The following is a 17,692-nucleotide window of genomic DNA, read 5'->3' as shown; positions in this document are numbered from 1 at the left end:
TTATTTCAAAGTATTTTAAAGAATGTTTGCCCTAAGTTTGAAATTTCCTTGTTTTGAGAATAAATAAGAAAAAAAAATTTTCTGTATCTATGCTCTCAAGAAACTCTGTGATAAACACATATAAGATCGCAATATTTATTTTTAGAAATAAAAGCTAAATCCAAATAATCCAAAACCAAGATAAATATAAAGGACCAAACTCAGCAGTTAAAAAACACAGAGACAAATTGTGTTTAAAAAATATCACACTGTATGCTGTTTACAATAAAAAATACATTCAATAAAATATAAGGTTGGAAATCAAAGCATGAGAAAAGTTATATCAGAAAAATAACAACAAAAAGCTAGTATAGCTATATTAATATTAGATAAACAAAAAAAGTTATTGGTATAAAAAGGACCATTACATAATGTTAAAAGGAACACTTAACTTGGTATAATTCTAGTCTGAACTTAATGACATATCCTCAACATGTATGAAACAAATATTGACAGAATTACAAAGAGAAATTGATAGATCTACCACCACAAGAGATTAAAATACAATTCTTTCAGTAATTAATAGATTAAGCAGTCCAAGGAAAGTTAATAAAATACAAATGATTTGAATAATGCAATTAAGCATGATCTAGTGGACACACAATGAGGCTACAGCAAAATGTTCTCAGAAGGGTCCAGAATTTTTTGGTTGCATTAAATAGGGGTTACACAATTATAAAACTAATGGGAAAAATACCATTATTTTATAAATTCTAAGACACACTTTTTGCACATTTTAACATCTCTGAAATTGGGACTTTTCAGATAATCAATAATATATCATCATTTAATTGGCCATATTTTTCCCTAATGGCTCATCAAATAATCAGTTATCTACAAGGATGCATCTTAAATTCAATGAAATATTTCCCATCAGTCTGTACTGTGTCAAAAATAAAAGAAACATATGCTGAACAAAACTGATCAGTCACCTCCTTTCCACTATCCACCCCATCCACTGGGGAAAAAGAGAACTCTAGCCTCTCTCCTTTGGAGAGTGGTGGATAGAAAGAGGTCAGGAGCTGATCACCAACCACTTTATCATATAGCCAGTGGTGCTACTGCAGGGCTTATCATAGTTGGGAAAATCTCACATTTTTGGAAATACCAAACAGACATCTAAACCTACTAAACAGACATCAAAGCAAAGTCCTAATGGAAATTAGGAATACTCATGGAAATTAGGAAATACTTAAAATTAGTCAATTATGAAGGAAATACTTAAAATTAGTCAATTATGAAGATGCCACATAGCAAAACTTGTGAATGCAGCTAAAGGGGTTCTCAGAGGGAAATCTGTAGCCTTCAATGTTTGTATTAGAAAAGAAGGAATTTGTAAGTCAATTAGCCAAGATTGAACTCAAAACATTAGAGGACAACAGAGTAAATCCCTCTAAAAAAAGAGAAGGACAAAAGTATGAAAGTAAGAACAGAATAGAAAACAAGACACATAGAGAAGTAACAAAGAAAACTATTAGCTGGGGGCAGGGGAGATGAAAAATAGACGTGTATCCGAAGAACTGTGTTATCACCAGATGGGGCACAGACCACACTTACTCCTGTCACAGGTTGGGACTATGCTGGAGGGAGATCGTTAACCAAGAGAACCAAGAAAACACATGTCGATTGTGCTTATCCCTCACCTACACCTTAGTCTTTCTTCCTATGGAAGCCTTTGTACAAAAATGAATGTAAAATACTGTATATTACACGTTACTCTCCACCATCTTATCATGAGCTAAAATCATGAGCCATGACCTAATCATGAGCCAGATCACTATGAAACCCTCGATTTCTGAGGCTGTTGGCCCTTCCAACACTGTGGTTTATCTGAAGTTTATGGTTCTGCTTTTTCTGGCCACTCACTTCTTGGTATTATACATGTGTCTTCTGTTCTAGATGCCCCCTTTCTAATTTGACAGTTTAAGATATCAGATACCAGACAACCAAGCTTCTACAATTTGTATATAAAAGAAGAATCTCTAGTCTCTGAATAAGAACTTGAGAGTAAGTGTATGTCCTAAGTACACAATCTTTAGTGAGTGACCAGTGTGTCCATTCATTACTACTCCTGGGTTGTTGGAGCTATTCGGAATGTTTGAGTCTTTTGGGTTGAGCGTTCTGGATTAGTGAATCTAGTGTGAGAGGCACAATTGTAGGAAGAAGTGAACAATTTAAAGAGGGTCCAGGGGCGCCTGGGTGACTCAGTCGTTAAGCATCTGCCTTCGGCTCAGGTCATGATCCCAGGGTCCTGGGATCGAGCCCCGCATCAGGCTTCTTGCTCAGTGGGAAGCCTGCTTCTCCCTCTCCCACTCCCCCTGCTTGTGTTCCCTCTCTGGCTGTGTCTCTCTCTAATAAATAAATAAATAAAATCTTTAAATAAATAAATAAAATCTTTAAATAAATAAATAAATAGGGTCCAAAAAGTGTGTATGAGTGGAGAGGGAGAGGGGGAAAGATGGGGGCGGCAGAGACAAAGAAGAAGGAGGAGGAGGAAGAAGGGGAGAAGGAGGGCAGAAGTAGAAAAGGAGGCACAAGGGAAGGATTGATTAACAGTTTGGGACATAGGGCCAAAAAGAAGAGAGAACCTCAAATGATCTCCTTTCTGCCAACACTGAAATAATTGCCAGCTCCTTAAATGGTTCAAAATTGGCAAAATCCATGGACTAGACTATTACAGAACTACAGGAGACAGCAGCCAAACCAAGGCCATATTATCCCCGGGGGCAATTTATGGACACATTGCACCAAATCACAAGCTGTCCCAGGACTGCTTCTGATCAGGACATGATTTGTGGGACTTCTGATCAGGACATTATTTGGGACTGACATGATTTATATTGTTTGCACTCCCCAAAAGCCAGCAAGCCCTTCTTTCTGCTTCCTGCAGAATGACAAAGTCCCACAAGAGTATATAAACACCTTTGCTTTTGCAAAGCAACCAGCTTCTCCCCTATTCATTAGGAAATTCAGAGGTCAGTGATTTAATTTATATCTCCCTAAAACAAGAGTCCGTCAGCGCCACGAGCAATTATAACTAGCATTCCTTTGCCATTACTGTGGTTGCTAGAACAGATGTTAGCTTGGTCAGTGCCCAAAGCAGTGGGCTTAATGTTTTGTTTCTTTAAAAAAAAAAAAAAAATTAAAAAGCATTTGAATAAGTGACAACTAAAATATTCCTGGGTTTCTTTTTTTTTTTTTTTAAAGATTTTATTTATTTATTTGAGAGAGAGAATGAGATAGAGAGAGAGAGCATGAGAGGGGGGAGGGTCAGAGGGCGAAGCAGGCTCCCCGTTGAGCAAGCAGGGAGCCCGATGTGGGACTCGATCCCGGGACTCCAGGATCATGACCTGAGCTGAAGGCAGTGGCTTAACCAACTGAGCCACCCAGGCGCCCTATTCCTGGGTTTCTTTTACACACAACCCAGTGTCAGCAGAACTGCTTCATTTGCAGGCCAAGGAAATATGAAAGGTGCAGCTAAGGCAATTTCTTTTACCTTCATTGCCCCAATTCATGGAATTGGAAAAGGTATCTAAAAGTTCAAGGTTTTGAGAATGCGTATAAAGGTACAAACTCAACTTAAATGAATATCTAACAAATGCTGCTGCTGATAGAATCCAATCGTCAACCTCAGTTGACCTTTACCTGCTGGACTTAAAATTTGTGAATGCATTGATTCCTAATAGATAAAAATGTTTGACGATGATCAAAAATCTGCATTCCATACCTCCTCACTCTAAAGAAAGTGATGTCCGTGCCTACTTCTCGCCTTTGATCACATTTCACTTTCCTTCTGGAATGCCCTTTCTTTGTCTCCACCCACCCAAATTTCACCATGGCTTCAAGGCCTGCCAAGTGCTGCCTGGACCTGCCCCAGGATGCCTCACTGACCTTGGTGAGCCTCCTGAACGCTCTCTGCTCTGAGTTCAAGCACTGTGGCTTGCAGCATCATTTCAAGTTTAACTCCACATACCCTGTGCTGCTCCTTGAGCGAGCCCTGTGAATCAGTCCTGACTTTCTAACTGAACAGTGATGACATCTTACAAGAGTAGAGTCTGACTGTGTTCATCTTTCTGTGTCTCCTGCTGCTGGCTGTATGTTAGAAACTCAACAGAAAATGATTAGTTGGTTTCCAGAGACTCTATAATTCAGTTTAGAGACATAGTTTTGAGGAATCAGTCACCACTGGTAAGCATCTATGTATGTGAGACAGCACCCAAATCATAGGCCTGGCTTCTACCTTTCCAAGTTTATAATCAAAGGCAACAGCTAACAGTGTCCAGTAGGTATGCTTACTTGCTGATAATAGGTAATAATGATGCTGACTAATATGGGAGGGATGACCAAGAAAACCAATTAAGCACATACCTTAAATAAAAAGCTACATTAAAGGCAAGGAGACCAGTCCCTGTAATGAAACAAAAAATGGAAATAAGAAATTAGCCTTTCTCTTCCAGTGTCATCGTATTTGAACATTACTAAGGAACTTTCTGTCTAACCCTATTTCAACAGCCCACTCACAGGAACTAAGGCATTTTGAGTACTAATGAGCTGCATCTTGTCTGAATTATTCTCTAAAAACTGGTTTTGATTAACAAGCTCTATGCATTTTATGGAGAGAAAGAAAGTGCTGAATGAATCCAAGATTTACTTATTATCACCCTTACCATTGTGAGTGAGATGAAGTGTTTCTACTGGCTCAGGGTGACAAGAAGACCAAGATGATGCTGAAAAACCTTGATGGAGTGTCCTTCCATGACAAAGGACCTCCGAGCTCGAATTTGAAGGAGTGTGGCTTCCATCTCCCCTCAGTCCCATTACCAATGATGGCTTATCTAAGTCCTTCTGGTTTTATTCACATAAGGCATAAAGTCATAAGATTTATAGCAAACTAGAATTTGCACATCCAAATGATTGCTAGTCCTTCAAAATATTTACCTTGGAAAGCCATATACTTTCTCCAACAACACTGTCACAATGCCAACTATCCTCTGCACTCCTTTGAAATTACCATCACTTCGAAGTTACGGTATTTGAATATCCTCAATAGGGGAATAGGGAAACATCATCCTTTGAAATGAAAACAATCCCTAAAAGTTGTGGGAACCGGGTCTGGTGAATGGTAGCTAATCAAGCTGGGAACCTCCTTGGTGAAAAGCAAAATGTGACTATAAATTGGTTTCAAAAACAGTTCTAAGGGAGGTGTTTCAGGATTGTTTTGAGCAATGGTTGTATCATTGGAGAGTCTCCAGCGTCCAAAGCCACTAAGTTTGGAGGGAATGAGATTCACTTGGATGTGGGGGTTTTGCTACGTTCACCAGAAGAACAGCCTCATTACTTTATAGCCATACTTTTTAAAAGGAGTTCCACTAGGGCTTAGGTAATTCTCACCTAATATTTTTTCTATACTGCCTACTCTGTGGGTTAAGGAATCCAGTGTCTTCGGTGTCTATCAATTTTATTGCCATTTCTAGCCCAGATTACCTCTCAGGTAGCAGGAATGAATCATAATGTTTGATTATGTTTTACCAACATTAGTATTTGCTCACCTTTAATGAGGGCAATTAAATTTGCCATTGGAAAACCCACATGGGTTTCCCTTTTCTTGACACTGGTATGGACATCTGAGGGCCTGTTGTCTCCCAAATAGCTAACCTGGGGCCACCCACTAACACCATAGCTCCAGCCACAGTTAGCAGGAGACCGTTTACAGGAATCAAATTCATTCACCTAGACCAAGCCCAGGCACATCAACAGGAACATGACGTGGGCATAGAAGCAAGGGGGCATAGAAAGAGAAATCACATCTATTGAAGGATGGCCATATGCCAGGATCTTTACACCTCTTATCTCATTAAGGATCAAATCAATCCTGGGAAATAGGAATTATCTCAACTTCATATATGTAGAGAAAAGGAAGTTTAAGAGAAGTTGAACAACTTCTCTAAAGTCTACATATTAATATTTTAAAGTCTACATATTAATAAGTAGACGAATTAGGATTTAAATATCTTTTCTTGATTCCAAAGCCCAAGCTTTTTGCAGTGAGGTTAGTGAGCTGTTTCCAGCGATGGGGTCTTAGAGAGGCGGTGAGCAGCCTAGGGAAACATCGGTTCCAGTGCCACCTACTAGCGGTTGAAGGCATTAGCCTGCTAAATCCTAATTTCCCCCCACCTAATAAATACTTGAGTGATAAGTCCTTTTATGTTTGAAACACTGTACTATGTCTCCATGTTACAAAGATGGGTAAATTCAGACTTGTGTCCTCTAGGGGCTTACAGTTTAGCGAGAGAGACAAGCCCATAATGATATCATTTCTATAATACACAGTAAATGCTAAGGTAGACGTATAAGATGAGAGCACAAACTCAGAGTTCATTGGTAATGTTTTCTTGTCTGTGTTCCCCACTCAACTTCAAGGTCTGTGATCACGAAGACTATGTCCATCTTTTCTGCCCATGCTTGTAGAGATGCCTAGCACAGAGTAGGTGTTCAATAAGTAGGCAAGGTAGGAATGAATCGGGTGTTGCCTGAGCTAAGATCTGAAAGATGAGAAACAGCTACCCAAGCAATGAAAGGACGAAAGGGTGTTTCAGGGAGAAGAACACAACAGAAGAGTAGAGCGAGGGTGCACACGTTTACTTTTGTCAAAGCACAAAGTGTGAGGAGGGAGGTGGAGAGGAGAGGAGGTTGGAGAAATAAGAGAGGCCTCTCTGTGAAGGGCCTCGAGCCAAGGACCCATCATGGATTCTGGGAATTTGATGGATGCCCTGAAATTGTCATCAAAATTTGTGAGCTTGTGTGTAAACGTGAATGTGTACTTGTGTACATTTCTGGGCAAAGGGGTGTGTCACTTTCATCAAATTCTCAAATGTTATGAAATTGTGCAGACAATGAGGAGCTGTTAGAGCTATCAGAACAACATTTTAGATGGATGAATCTAGATGCTGCTGTAGAGGATGGAATTTGGGGTAGCAAGATAGTGGTGGAAAAACCAGGGAAGAGAGAGCTGCCACTGTCCAGGAAAGAAAGAATAAGTTTCTAACCCTAATTTGCGGTGTTGAGGAGGAGTAGACAGGGACAGATCCAAGAAGAGGTTAGGTTGGTAAGTAGTGCCATTGAATGAGGAGAACTAGCAGACTTGAAGGGGAGAATAAGGAGCTCAGTTTGAACCGTTGACTTTGAGGCATCAGTAAGACCTGCCGGACAGTTGAACGACCCTGACTGCAACCAACACTGCAGACTGAGGAGAGATCTAGGCTAGAGATAAAGAGGTCAGTCCTCAGTATGGAGATGAGGGTTTAAACTCTGAAAGGAAATGAGACAGCCCGTGGAGAGTGGCACAAAGAAACCAGCACAGACCGAGAGTGCATCCACGGGTTGCATGACATTGTAGATAGACTGAATTGTACACCTTGAGAAATGGTTAAAATGGCACATTTCATTTGTATATTTTTACCATGATTTTTTGAAGTGAATTTAAGAAGTAGACATGCTTCAAGCAAAATAAAAACTATATACTTTTCCAAAAAACAAAAAAATGGATCCGTGGTCCATGCAAATATTTAAGGGACTGAATATAGGGAGCAGCCCCTGAGGAAGGTGGATAAGGGATCATCAGAGAGGAGGAAGGAGGCTCAGGAGAGTCCAGTACTAGTCACAGACGCAGGGAGAATAGAACTCCAATAAAATGCAGGGTGGGTTGGGTGGAGAAGTTAGATAATCGCTAAAGTTGCTTCGAGAAATAATAGTCAGGATATATAAGCTATGAAAAAGAGAGAGAGAGAGAGAGAATCTTGGTCTCTGAAGCTTGCCCATCCAGAACTTCTCAGCAGCAATAAAATGACTAAAATTTCATCTTACAAAATAAAACTTGCCCATGTTCCACCAGTTTTGTCTGAGCAGGAAACAGAGCTCAGAGCAGCTGCTCAGGATAGTTCTGAATTCCACTTCAGAGCCCTGGAATGTGACACCTCCCAAGCGCCAGCCCATGTCCTGGGAGGGAGGAAAGCAACCTGGAGCTGAGGGGGCTGCAACACGGGATGCAAGGCCCCCCCCCTTGCCTCCATGGGACCTCTCATCTGAAGAAGACAAGTCTCTTGATCTCTGCACATTTCCCTCTCTCCGGGACGGCCTCTTCGGGATTTAGAACCAGCAGGCTGCCATGAGATGGCAAGGTCATAGACCAGAGCTGCCCCTGGAGAAAGGGTCACTTTCCCTTGAGGGCTTCAAACACAGCCTCACTCAGTAGCAGAGACGAAGGGCCAGGGGTCAGGGTGGAGGGCGGAGATGAAGAGGGGCCACTGGGTAGCCTCACGCCATCGCCACCCGCCTCGCTGCATCCTGGCGTGCCCTATGGCATCATCAGTCACCAACTGAATCCAGGGACATCTCATAGCCAGCTTGTAAGAAGCTCGAATGGATCACCAGCTATTTTCTTGTCATATTTTTGGCAGAGTCTGGCTAATGGCCCTTCAATGTGGCAGAATAAACCTGCTAATTCATTCTTTCATGTTAAATGTTGAAAAGCTAGCCTAGTCTAACCACGTGAAGGGATCTGATCTCTTCAGTAGTTCGCGTTAATACGCGGATCTACAAAACCTGGCAGAGATCCTAGAACAACAGCTAACCCACCGCCGTCAGTGAGGGCTCTCAGAACCCCTCGGTTAATAATCTATGTGTGCTGTGGTCAGACCTTATCGTTACCATTGCCATGGCCCGTCCTGGGTGATGTGGAAAGAAGATATATTGGGGGCCACTGTGGTGGAGGTAACAAAGCATAGAATGCTTTCTTTATATGACTCACACAAATGAGACGCCCCCAAAATGATAGGTGAACCTCACTATTGCCTTTAGTATTGTAGGCTAAAGACTGAGGGTAGCAGCAAATAGGCTGGAAACTGAAGTCCAGAATTAAATAGGTTTGCCAGTCTCGCCATGGGCATGGGGCCTGCACAGGGAAGACTTAGAGCCAGGAGCAGAGTTACCCGGCAGCTGAGCTTTGAGCTGCAAGGTTGCTGACTTGAATGAGTCCCTCCTACTCCTCCTAAGGCCCTGGGAGGGGCCCTCATAATTTTGCATTTATATTCTTATGTTCTTTCTCTTAAAGAGGCTCCCCCAAATTGTGTAAGCATCGGGCCTCCCAGCAACACCAGCTTCAACCCTGTGGGAGCAGCATGCTCTGGGAGGGACAGGGAGAACAGATAGCATCGTGCTTGGTTCACTCAGGCCTTTGTCATTGAAAGAGTAAAGGGGAAGAGAAGGTCTGCACACACAGGGTGCCCTCGACATGGAAGGACACACAGGAGTGGGGAAGAATGCTCCCTCCTTAACCGACGCTTAACCGGCGTGCAAGGCCCCCCCCCGCCTGCCTCCATGGGGCCTCTCATCTGAAGAAGACAAGTCTCTTGATCTCTGCACATTTCCCTCTCTCCAGGATGGCCTCTTCGGGATTTAGAACCAGCAGGCTGCCATGAGATGGCAAGGTCATAGATCAGAGCTGCCCTTAACCGTCCTTAACCGGCTACATAATGAGCCATGCAGGGCATCGGGCAGAATCCCAGTCCAAACCCAACCGCGAGATGTGGGATAGCACAGTTTCTCTAAGCTGAGCGTCCCCCAATCTCCCACTGATTCCTTTCAATGTTAACCTCTTCTCTTTACCATGGCAACCCCCAAAACAAAACAGAAAGGAGGAGCAGTGCTGGATGCTCTATGGTCCCGAAGCCTGCCCCTCTCTCTCTCTCATCAGCATACAAAACGGGCCCAGACACAATCCCTCCCCGTCGTGCCCTGCATCAGAAATCCAAAATTACCTACAACCTACCAAATAAGAGATGCCCTCATTCGGTGAGCTGGGAACAGAAGGAATAAAAGAAAGCTAGGAGGCGGGCATTTGGCCTTTCAAGCCAGGCAGCCTTCAGGGATGGTCACTCTAACAACCATAACCTGACCAGAGGGAAGGAGCAGGGCTGAGCACCACCTGCCCTTGGGTTTAAGAAAGCATAAAACTATTCACCGAAGGAAACAGATGATTTCCCCCCTCCACCCCCCGCAACTGGAAGAGACACCACCTCATTCTGCTCGCTTTCCCACCTGCCTTGCAGCCCTAGTCACACATCCCGAGCCCCCCACCTCCTGCCAAATATTTTTCTAATTGAAGAACCATGTTGATTTTTTTAAACTTTCTTTTCCCTTTTTAAATAAAACAAGAATTTAACTCTCATTGATATTTAGGCTGTTGGAAAAATAACAATGGTAGGAATCAGTCTTTGGCTATTTATCTGTTGGCTTTTTTCCCTCTGAAATCTTTTGAAGGTTTCTGGAAAATTACAACGCAGGGGCTACCCAGCAAAGACAGGCATCAGAGTCAGAGTTTGCTAAGCAAGTCAGCTTCTGCTCTCACTTTGGTCATAGAATCAGGTCCCTACCCCAGATTTTCCCTCCCCAGTGAGGACTCTCAGAGGGCTTGGAGTATGCATCTGCATCAGCCTGGAGGCTGGTACCTGCTGGAATTATGAGTTCTCGGAAGCCACCTTGCCGCCTGCCATCCCCTAGCCATCCTCGACACACCTGTGCAGGCACAATTCTGTAACTGGAGTCACTGACTTAAATGACCCCACTCAGCCCTGTGGTGCGAGCATGTGGGCCTAGGGGTCTCTTCAGTCCTGACCCCCCTTTGCCCTGGAGAAGGGGGAGAGCAGAGACTGAGCCCACACACCTGTCCTAAGTCAGGCTGAGAGGAATAGTCAGCCCATGACCCTCCTAGAATTATCCAGCAATAAGCTTTGGGGAATAGGCCAATAGATAGTGAGCTGGGACACAGGAGGGCAAGTCAGTGGCCAGAGCCCAATGAGTCAAGGCAATTGGTACGAGAGTAAAGGAACGGAGCCAGGCTCTGGGGCACTAGGTTACAGCATGTGGGCTCTGAAACATTGCACACACCTCTCAGCCAACAGCAGAGCCTGATCCTTAGCACCCAAGGGGGTTCTTTATTTTGGGACTTGGGAAGGATGCAAAAGAACTGGTTTAGAATAAGTGACTAATTTCATGACTAAAGCAAATGCCATTTACTAAACAGTGCAGATGTGTATGAATTTGGATACTACATACTGATACACATCCAACAGGTTACATGGGGCCATCCTTGCATGAGTTATCAATCCCACTTCACAAGGTTATTGGTTGAAACTCCAAGCCAAGACTCTAAGGGGAAGGCGGGCTCTGCTGTTGGTCCTCGTCGCCTTCTGACTTCACTCTGAAATACAGTCTCACCCATGTGACACGCTGATCCACACCGGGCCACGTGGGTGAAGCTTCCATGGGAGCAGATACAGACATTCCAAATATGGTCTCCATCTCTCACGCAGCCTCTTACGGTTTAGCCTTTAAAGTGTGGATATTTCTTAAGTGAATTTTTAAAAAGATTTTTTTTTTTTAATTTTAGAGATAGACAGCATGAGTGGGAGGGACAGAGAGAGAGAGAGAGAATCTCAAGCACACTCCACACTGAGCAGGGAGCCTGACCTGGGGTTCGATCCCAGGACCCTGAGATCATGACCTGAGCCAAAACCAAGAGTCAGACGCTTAACCGACTATGCCACCTAGGCACCCCTCTTCAGTGAATTTTTATCGATCTGATAAATATCAATCTGATATTGTGATAGTTGAGTGGGAGGAGAGTGAGGTTCTAAGATCAGACTATGAAGGTTCAATTCCAGTTTTGCAACATTAAAATTGTGGGCATCTAAATATGTATGTAAGTGGTATATGGAAGGTCTTGGGTAAGTTACATACCTTCGCTGAGTTTCCATTTTCCTTCCCCGCAAAATGGGAAGAATGATTCCTAGAAGACTGCTTTAACAAGGCGCACTTAATTAAATGAGATAATATATATATAACACTTTGCAGAGCGCCAAGAATGTAGACAGCACGCAATAACGGTCAGCTATTGTTAGTAATATTAGTAATGAACACATCCGTGAAAATGCAAAAGTTTCGGAAGGGTGACCCTCTAAAAGGTCATCCTGGGAGAACTAGAAAAGCATTTCTGCAGTCCTCCACCTGAGCCTTTGACCCCCTGTCTTTCCCTCCTGGAGTCCATACTCTAGAATGTCAATAGCATTTGTTCCTGAGAAACAAATCTGAAAACAGTGCCCGCCCCCGCCCCCAGGTCCCTCGGCTCAGAATAGAAGCCATGCTCCTCCGCTGGGCTTGCATGGCCTCTGACAGTGAGGCCCGCAGCCCTTTCACTCCCACCCCATGCCCTGCAGAGCAGGAGTGCCAACCTCTCCTCCACCCTCCGGGGCCAGAGCCCCAGTGCCATCTCCTCTCTGGAGTGGTACCTCCCCAGCCCTCGGTTCCTAGCACTTGTCGAGAGCAACAGCCTGCTGGTAAAACTGTGGGGTGTGCAACCGAACAGCCCACATTAAATTCTGGTTTCTTCCTGTGACCTAGGGCGGGTGTCTTCACCTGTCCTTGCCTCAGGAATTTTATCTCTGAGAGAAATAATATTATTAAATTCATCTGGTTGTTAATGAAAATTAAATGAGCTAGCCTAGGGAAAGCCTGTTAGTACATAGAAAGAACAGTCTTTGGCACATAGTAAGTGTTTAATATATATTAGTTCTACGAATAACGATTATCACCCTCATTGTCGTCATCATCCTTATTCCACCAGAATGTAAATTCTTTAAGAGTGGAGACCGTCTATATTGTTCAATATCTGACACATAAGGTGCTGGGTATACCGCTGTTGAATAACATGCAGCCCCCTGCATGCGGTTCATGGTTTATACAACTTCCTCGGCAGACCGTGAGCACCTGGGTTCTGTCTAATCGATCCCGCATCCCCGAGGTCAGCTCAATGGGCACAGAACAGATGGTCAATAAACGTTTGCTGAATAAGTATGTGAAGGACCCTCTGGGTTGCACGTACATGTTATCTCCCAGGAAAACATTGGCTTCGGGTCTAAGTTTATCAAAAATTCCTGCTGTGTGTTTGATGGTGACTCTTTCGCACTGGGTATATATGTTAATGGTGGTGGTAAGTGCTAGAAAAGCAGGCACTGCATTGGGAACTGTATCTCTGGCTGTCTCCAGAGCAGGACAAAGTCCCGCCAGGAGCTCCTGGCCCTGTGGGTTCCCACTCCCCTCATCGCACCTTACCCCTTCCTGAGCCCCACGGCTGTGCCCCTCCTCCTCCCCCTCCTCCTCTTCCTTCTCTTCCCCCTCCTCCTCCCTTTCCTCCTCCTCCTCCTTCTCCTCCACCTCCTCCCCTTCCTCCTCTTTCTCCTTTCTTCTCCTCCCCCTTTCCCCTCCTCTTCCTCCTCCTCCCCTTTCCCCTCCCCGTCCTCCTCCCCATCCCCCCCCACCCCATCCACTACAGCCCAGGAGAGCTGCAGCTTGTAAGGGGCGGACCCAGCCTGGCTGGAGGAAAGCCAGACACAGGTGTGTCTCACCCCAGGAAGTCTTCCCTGGGGCAGAAGCCTCCTCTCTCCCCTTGCAGGCCAGGCAGGTCCTTCTCCCTCCTTGCTTCACAGGAAACCTTCTCCTTCTTCCAGAAAGAAGTAAAAACTTTTCCCCACAATAGCTGAGCCTTTCTGCTTCAGTTCCTCTATCTAAAGGGAAAAATAAAATCAGGAGCAGGGAGATTGAGTATAATGGGAATAAATGAAATCTGTAAGCTTCACTAAATTACAACTCGATACTAAAACACTGCTGTTTTATGAGCCTCTCAGTAACCAAACCTATTTATTGTTCTAAGTGCCCTCAGATTTATGATCTGCAACGCCCACCGTGTTTGCTGTGGTGAGGACACGGGGGGAGGGCGAGGCGCAGCGCCGTGTGTTGGACATGATAGCTTCCGTGCCAGGGGCCCGCCAAGTCTGCAGGCACCTTACGTGGCTCCTTCGTCCTGCCGGCAATGCAGTGGGGCAGCTGAGGTTGGGTGTCTCCATTTATGGGTGTGGAATGCAGAGACTGAGGGGTTAAGAGTTATCCTTGCCTAGCAGTAAGTTTGGGAAACGCTCATGATTTCCTTGAGTCCTTGCCGAGAGCATCCCTCTCTGCATGGATGTTATGGGTCCAGCGGCAGCCTCTCCAGCGTGGCCATGTCCATCCTCTGGCACCTGTGCTCCCTCCGCACCCACTGCCCAGCCCCGCACCCCCACCTGTGAGGCTGCGCCTCCCTCAGGGGCACTCCGGCACTCCCGAGCCTTGGCTGGGCTGGACCAGGGTGTTCAGTTCCCTGGCTTTTTCATCAAAGACATTCCAAGGAGTAAGAGCTGCCTTTAAACGGCTTCCAGGAACCCCCGCTGAGCACTCAGAGTGGGAGAGAGTCAAGTCCCAAAGCTTCCATTAACCTGCTGCACTCCCCTGAACAGGCCGCCCAACCTTGCTCCTCCTCGATGGGCTGGGGGGTGAGGGGCAGCTCTGAGAATCTGATGATGCGGTCAGCGGTCACCCCTGAAGACACAGGTCATGGTGATCACGGGTGTAATTTGGAGAGGGTCACAAGCTTCCATCCCCTTGAGCCCCTCTGTGTACCCCATAGGTCCACGGGCCCTGGGTAAGAGCATCTGGGCCAGGCGAACTCATACACCAAAGTGGGGAGCCCCAAGGACAGATTTTCAAAGAACAACTTCAGTAGTGTATCTTCTTACTACAAATTGTTAAAAAAAAAAAAAAAAGGCAGATTTAAAAAAAAATTTTTTTTTTGACAGAGAGAAAGACAGCAAGAGAGGGAACACAAGCAGGGAGAGTGGGAGAGGGAGAAGCAGGCTCCCCACTGAGCAAGGAGCCTGATGCGGGGCTTGATCCCAGGACGCTGGGATCATAACCTGAGCCAAAGGCAGACGCCCAACGACTGAGCCACCCAGGTGCCCCAAAAGACAGATTTTTTTTAAAGAAAATTACCGTAAACCCACTACCCGCAAAACCACTATTAATACTTCAATAAATACCCCTCAGTCTTTCTCTCTCACTCCTGACATTTATACATAAATCCACTCATTATATCAGGAATGTTTTCTCATGACTCATTTAAATATTATTTGGAAACAATGTGTACATGGTAATCAATGGCACAGTAGTTCTATAATGTATTATTAGCCGGTCCTTAATTGAAAACATTTAGGTGCGACCATACCTGATCATTTTGGGGGGCTAAAAGTGGAATTTCCAGCTTTGCTCAGAAAGAGTACCATGACAATACCTGTGACGATCTGCTCCTCAACCTGCCCGCTCCCCGCACCCCCCAAAAGTTGTGCCCATTTCCACTCCCGGCAGCTGGGAGCGAGGGCAGGTGGAGGAGACTTAAACCGGCTTGCGTGAACTGGCAGCTGTAGAATCCCGACCAGGAGCGGGATCTCTGTTTGCCAAAAGCTAACCGCCATCGCAGGCCGCGGCAACCGTGTCTACTTTCAGGACCAGCCTTGGCACGTTTCGAAATGGGCACGATTTGTCTTGGGCGCCTGCCTCACCCCCTGGCCCCAACTTGACAGCCACTTGATCTGACAGCGTAGCTGACTCAGCCACCACTCCCCTTGCCTCCCAGGTTCTGTACCAGCCGCTCCCCGCTCCCTCCCTAGAATCCATCTGCTTTATCTAGACTCTGCAGCATGAATCAGTGACGGGCATCTCTGTGAACGAGGCCGGGGGAGCAGGCTGAATCCTGAGTAGAAGGCAGGGCAGGAACAGCAGAGCCAGAGAGTAGGGGCATGTCACCAGGCAGCGGGTGACGGGCCAGAGGCATGGTGCCATCACAGGCCACCTCAACATCCCGCTGCGCCTTCCCTGGCTCTCGCATGGTTGGTCCTTCAGCACGTTGTCCGAAGAGAAGAGCGAGGCCTTCTGAAAGGACAAATCCTTTCTCGTGAGAATTGGCTACGTGGAGTGTGTTGCCCAGAATGCTGGGCAGAGTTCCAACCATTTGTTTGGCAAGCTGTGCTCTTCTCTGGGGGGCCCCAAATCTGCATATTGGGGATGGGAGGGCGGGGAGGGGGAGGCTCCAGGTGTCGCTGGTCACACACGTGGCCTGCCCCACTGCTGACCACCTTCCTTCTTGGCCCCACAGTCCGATGGCTCCATCCTGGCAATTGCCCTGCTGATCCTGTTCCTGCTGCTGGCCCTGGCTCTCCTCTGGTGGTTCTGGCCCCTCTGCTGCACCGTGGTAAGTGCCCAAGCGCGTCCTCCCCACCCCAGGCCTCCGGCAGAAGGTGACACAAGGTTAACAGGACTATGAGGAGGAGAGGTTGGCAAAAGAAACAATTTAAAGATTAAGGACAAATTTTGCATTATTCATACAATTTATACAAAGTTGGCATAAACCGACATTGCTCAGTGGAACCACAAGTCATTAGGAATCAGTATGGGTTAGGGAGTGAGATGGCCGGTGGGCACAGCCTTTACGTAGGGCAGCCGAGGGGGCCGCTCTGGTTCCGGTGCTTGGAAGGACCCACAGAATACTGTAAATGATGAGTGGTATTTGACAAGCATCACACACACACACACACACACACACATTGTGAGTTGCCCTAGCTGATATTCTTCCAAGGCCACGCTAGCCTCAGCAGCTAGTCTGTCCAACTGAGAGAGCGCCTTTGGCCTCTTTATATTTAACAAGCCTGAGTGACACCCGCCTTTATTTCATTATTTTTAGCTAACATTTATAGGATGCATCTACCATGTGCCCAGCACTAGTCTAAGCACTTCGGCTACAAGAGCAATACAAATCTGTCTCCTCCCCATCATCGCCAGCAGGAGCCACCACATGGCTCTAGCCAATGTCTCCCCAGATAGCTTTGGGCCTGGAATAACCTGCCATCAACTGCGGCACCCAATGAAATGTGCCTGTTTATCAATTTTTGTTCCCTGGCCCCTAGGCTAGGAAAAGTGCAAACAAAGTAATATCCAAATGAAAAAAAAAGATCGCTTTCACGTGCCTAATTCCTGCCTTTCTGCAAATCAGAGCAGGCACAGTAAAGCCCAGGTGAGTTTGAAGTGAGCACTGTTCTGCCGCCCAGCATCTTCCATTCCCTGTATCTTAGTTCTTCTATGGAGAGTCCCGTGGGGGAGAGAGTGAGCCTCTCCAGGCAAGAACTTTTCTTCATTTTCCCTTGAGCATTCAGTACATAGTGCAAGGGAGGGAACTCACACCTGTGTATGCAACTGAGCTCAGCAAGGGCCGAAAACTCAGAGAGCACTGGACTCGAAAAGGTGGGGAGAGAGCTTTGAATGACATTTTATAAAGAGGTGGTAAAGGAAGGAGATGAGAAGCTTGACCAGAATGTGGATCCATGTGGCAGGGACTTCTGGAAAGAAAAGAGGCTCTTGCACCCGCAGAGGCCCTGGGTGTTGAGGGAAAGAGACAACTTTCAGTGGATCAGAACATGTGTGTGCAGGAGGGACCCAGGACAGGCACAAGCCTCGGGTCAGCTAGTGCAAGCCAGACTGGACCGATTCACCCAGAGTCCACACACATTCTTCCGACAGCAGCCCCAAAAGTTAAAAGGTGTTTTCAGTCCTTAAGGCTGCACAACCGTTTTATTTTGAGGGTAAAAAAAACCCATGAGTCAGCTAAGGTGCTTTCTATGGTGATTCAAAAACAAGCACATTTTCAAGACTGAAATTCTGAGAGGGGGAAAAAAAAAAC

At 45.8% G+C, this 17,692-nt stretch overlaps 1 protein-coding gene across 2 annotated transcripts in view; it reads left to right on the top strand.

Annotated features, from left to right (window-relative positions):
* ANTXR1 (ANTXR cell adhesion molecule 1) overlaps positions 1-17,692 on the top strand; it is a 248,972-nt gene that overhangs the window by 117,429 nt on the left and 113,851 nt on the right. For both annotated transcript variants that reach the window (XM_054509837.2, XM_064572414.1), the window contains exon 13: positions 16,115-16,210. In XM_054509837.2, the coding sequence (XP_054365812.1) occupies positions 16,115-16,210 (96 nt within the window). The remainder of the gene's footprint in view (positions 1-16,114; positions 16,211-17,692) is intronic.

This window comes from Mirounga angustirostris, unplaced genomic scaffold (genome assembly GCF_029215605.1).
Source record: "Mirounga angustirostris isolate CCGP_5_RB_7025 unplaced genomic scaffold, mMirAng1.0.hap1 SCAF_10, whole genome shotgun sequence".
Taxonomy (NCBI): domain Eukaryota; kingdom Metazoa; phylum Chordata; class Mammalia; order Carnivora; family Phocidae; genus Mirounga; species Mirounga angustirostris.
This window is presented reverse-complemented; position numbering and strand designations above follow the sequence as displayed.